At 31.6% G+C, this 4,733-nt stretch overlaps 1 protein-coding gene across 1 annotated transcript; it reads right to left on the bottom strand.

The window, feature by feature from the left end:
• Positions 1-933: 933 nt before the first annotated feature.
• Positions 934-4,458, bottom strand: LOC140876294 (protein FD-like). The gene is made up of 4 exons (XM_073280219.1): positions 4,060-4,458; positions 3,883-3,974; positions 3,509-3,586; positions 934-1,155 (listed from the first exon to the last, which is right to left on the bottom strand). The coding sequence occupies exons 1-4, from the start codon at positions 4,295-4,297 to the stop codon at positions 1,084-1,086; spliced, it is 480 nt and encodes a 159-aa protein (XP_073136320.1). The 5' UTR covers positions 4,298-4,458; the 3' UTR covers positions 934-1,083.
• Positions 4,459-4,733: the final 275 nt, after the last annotated feature.

Raw genomic sequence — 4,733 nt, 5'->3', positions numbered from 1 at the left:
TGTGTGTGATGTGTTTTTTTTTTAAATTTAGATTGTGTTTGGATGATTGATTTCAATTTCATGGATTTCGATGTATTTTGTTGTATGAATAAGTAAGATCACGAACTTAAAATTCATCATGTATATGATTATATTGTATTTTATGTTAATTATGATGTATTTCATGTTCATCTCTTAATGGTGTTATTTGAAATTTATTCTGTTATATATTAGTAACATTCAAATAAATAATATATGAATTCAAAATTCGATACATTGTTTTATTATAAAATTATAATTATAATTGAAATTCACGAATTTAAAATCCATCAAATCAAATGCAACTTACATTTTCAATGATATTCTTACTCTAGGTGAGAAAACAAGCAACTCATACAGTTAAGACGTGTACGTAGACTACATCTTACAACAAGTTTATAACACATGTTAATTTGAAATAGATAAATACACATTTACCTTACATTTGATCATTGTACAACAAAATTTGTGCTTCAAAACCTCATTTCTCAAAGCGAATGACCGACATCTAAAGCAAAACCAAACATTCCTTCTTGATTTTACTGAACAATTCATTGAAATATCAATTTCATAAATATATGGCAGGTTTACTCCTTTAAATCTTTAAAGTTATATTCCGAAATTTCTCTATCTATAATATAATTATTATAAAAACTCCAATGAGACGGTCTCACAAGTCAAGTTTTGTGTGAGAAATCTACTATTTGATATGATCCATGAAAAATATTGATTTTTATGTTTAAAATATTATTTTTTAATGTAAATATAAGTCGAGTCAACTCGATCGTCTCACGTTACTTACTCTATAATTATGTGTATCCCATGTGCCAAGAAAAAAAGTGAACTTATACGATTGAAAAGCAACGAAAGCCGAATCCAAATTTCCAGCAAACAAAAGGCCATAAATACGTACAACGTTGCATGAGACAACCAGATATAGCTACTTAATTATAATTTTCTACCGTCTTGTCTACTTTTCCACAGCCTATATTTACATATGGGGAAAAAAAAAGCCAAGGCTTTTAATTGTCTTAATGTTACATCATAAATGTAAGCGAAATTTACTCAAAATGGAGCTGTTAATGTTCTGTAAAGCTTGTGCTTTTTCGGGGGTTCATCACCAGCTGCAACACATTGCTGCAAATTTAATGAAATAAATAAATTATAAATGCTAACTAATATCCAGTTATCCACCAACATTATATATTAAGAGTAACACTCCTGTGAGACGTTTCATCCGTGAGACGGGTCAACTCTACCCATATTTATAATAATAAGTAATACTTTTGACATAAAATGTACTACTTTTTAATGGATAACTCATATAAGAAAACCGTCTCAAAAAAATGATCATCGAGACCGTCTCATACGAATTTTTGTCATATATTAATTCATGGCCCACCTATATAAAAATTTTCCTCTTTTTTTTTTCTAAGACGATGGAACGTTTTCGCATGCTATTAATTGTACTTATTAATTTAATTACTTTTTGTGTATAATATTTTGAAGATCATCGTACAGATTGTGCGTGTGTGTGCGTGTAGTCAGTGAAATTTAGCCACAAATTAAGTCGTGTGCGCTAGCTGAAGAACTTCAGCCACAAAAATCATCGAGACCGTCTCATACGAATTTTTGTCATATATTAATTCATGGCCCACCTATATAAAAATTTTCCTCTTTTTTTTTTCTAAGACGATGGAACGTTTTCGCATGCTATTAATTGTACTTATTAATTTAATTACTTTTTGTGTATAATATTTTGAAGATCATCGTACAGATTGTGCGTGTGTGTGCGTGTAGTCAGTGAAATTTAGCCACAAATTAAGTCGTGTGCGCTAGCTGAAGAACTTCAGCCACAAAAATCAAGCGTCGCACCTCTCACGTTATTCTAACTTGTCCTTTCCCCTTTTTGGCCGGAGGGACGGAGTCAAGAAATTTCATTGAAAGAGATTTTATTAAAATAAATATTAGGATAATGCTACATGTATAAGAAGAGTTACACATTGAGTTACACAATGCACTTGAAATTACATGATTATTCTACATGCATTTTTGAAAGATTTTTTTCAAATAAAGTGCACTGATAATCATGTAATTTCAAGTTCATTGTGTAATCCAACGTGTAACCCTCCATGTACATGTAGCATTACCCTAAATATTAATAGTAAAACGATTTTTATTTAACATTTGAGTTGTTGATCGAGTTGGCATTTAATTTTGTTTTTGCAAAAAAAAAATTAAAATTATTAATTCAAAAAACCGAATTTAAAAAATTAATAGGATCGTTAGAGGTTTTGACTAAATTAAAAAGAGTACATAATGTTAAAATTATTTAAAAAATAATTTTTTTGAAATAAAAACAAAGGTAAGAAGAAAAGAACAGTAGAAAGTCGAGGGGGACGGTTACACACCACCTCCACCTTTGGCTCCGTCTCTGTTGGGTCCAACCAACTATTTGTCACCAACAAAATTTCCAAATTCCAAAATGCGATTCTCTCATCTCTAACATCTAAGGTGCAAATGAACCGAATCGAGTCGAATAATGGTAAAATTTTAAGGTTCGAATTCGGCTCGATAAGAGTATATTCGAGTTCGAGCTCGATTCAAAGTTCGATAATTTCAAATATTTTGGCTCGAGTTCGGCTCGAAATGAAGTTCGAGTTCGGTTCGAAATATTCGAACTTATTCGTGAACTATTCGGATATTATGGTTCGAAAGCTCGAAATGTATATATATAATTATATAATTATATTATATTAATTAAATATTAAGGCTCGCGAACTATTCGCGAACTATCGAACAGAGTAATTTCGGCTCGAGCTCGGCTCGAAAAAAAGTTCGAACATGTTCGAATTCGGATCGAGTTCGATAAGCTCAAATACGAATCAAATATTTATCGAGCGGGCTCGTAAAGCTCACGAACACGTTCGGTTCGTTTGCACCCCTAAAGTCAGTAACATCAACACAAAAATATAATTTTACTACCATGAAAAACAAAGCAAAGCAAATTTCAAGGCTTCGTTTGGACATGTACTTTAAAAACGTTTTTAATATTTTATAAGCGAAAAAAACTTAAAGTATATGTTTGAATAAATGTTTGGTAAAATGTTTTTGAAAATTATTTTTTAAAAAGTGTTCTTCAAGTATAGTTTTTTAAGAACACTTGAAAGGTGTTTTTAAATGTTTTTAGTAAAAAACCATGGAAGGCAAAAATAAAAAACATGACTTTTGAAATGTTAAAATATTTTTATAGAATAGTTGTCCAAACACATATTTATTTTTAAAACAACTTTAAAAATATTTTATAATTTTTTTTAAAAAAACACTTTTATAAAAATGTTTTATTAGTACATGTCCCAACTGATCCCAAATGATCTTCTTAAGTTACCCTAATTTTGAATCTAAGTTACGTCACGTGTGAATACACGATTATTTTAACTACTAGTTGACTATAAAATAGATCAAAATTTGCATATAGAAAAAAACTGACCTTTTCTTGTTGTTGTTTGAGCCTGGCATTCTCTTTCAACAAGTGTGCAACCTCGAGTTCTAACTCGTATGTGTACGCCTTTCCAACACAAACAAAACACAGCAACAATTTTTTATAATGTTGAATTAGAAAATATAAAATTAACCAACACATTACCAGTTTTGAAAACAAAAAAGCAAATGAAAACATATATAACCAAAAAAAAAAAAAGGGTCAGCTGCATTGTGCTTATTTTTACATATTTTTAAAATACTAGCTAGTAGATAAGATAGTGTTCGAAAGAGTGAAAAGTTGACCAAACACTATCTAAAACATATATACTTCCGATCCTTAGCTTATTCTCCCCGAAAAAACAAACGAACAAACAAACAAACCTGTTTTCTTGCTCTAGACCTGGAAGCCGACTCTCTGTTCTTCATCAATCTGATCCTTTTCCTGTCACGCGCATTCTCATCGCCACAGGAACCTGATCATGGATCACCCCAAGATATAGTTTTGAGAGTGAAATAATTAATTAAGATGTGTTTTGGAGTAGGAGACTTAATTATTACCATAAGAAGCTCGGGTCTTTATCTGTGGTATCGAAACACTACTGCTCACACAACTCTTCTTTTGTTCATCATGAGTTTCAGTGGATGGAAGAATCTGCTTCTGGTTCAAGGGGTAAGAGAAGAAGTCTTGAAAGTCCAGCTCGGAAACGGGCGGCTGAGCGGCGGCGGAAATGGTCGCGGCGGGGCGGTGGTGGTTGAGGGAAGAGAGGCTGAGGTCTTCCCACACATGATCGTCCATTGATGACGGAGGAGATATTTTTGTTGGGGACGTTGACGGAAGAAATTTGGGTTTCTATTATTAGTATTTACCTTTGGCATTTGAGACTCAACCCTTTTAAGCAAAAAAAATATATAAATAGGACATAGATTTCGAGAATTTCACAAGTACCGTACCGTCACTGTTTTTCGGACTTCAATAAGATTTTTAAACGTTTTTAATAAATTCGTACCATGTTTCATTTTCTGCGTTAATATATCTTGTCTTGTACTGAATCTTTGAATTTCTAAACCCGCAATGTAGCTACCTAACTAGTTACTAGCCCCCGTGGAAGAAAATTTAAAAAAATAAAAACAAAAACTCACATTGTATGAAATTAATTTTGTCATACAAATTTCTCCTTCAATTTAACACATGAAATTGTAAGTATTAGTTGGATTGATCCGTGATTCAATGA

The sequence above is a fragment of the Henckelia pumila genome, chromosome 1, assembly GCF_033568475.1.
Source record: "Henckelia pumila isolate YLH828 chromosome 1, ASM3356847v2, whole genome shotgun sequence".
Lineage (NCBI taxonomy): Eukaryota > Viridiplantae > Streptophyta > Magnoliopsida > Lamiales > Gesneriaceae > Henckelia > Henckelia pumila.
Note: the sequence above shows the minus strand (reverse complement) of the source record. Positions and strands in the feature narration are given on the sequence as shown.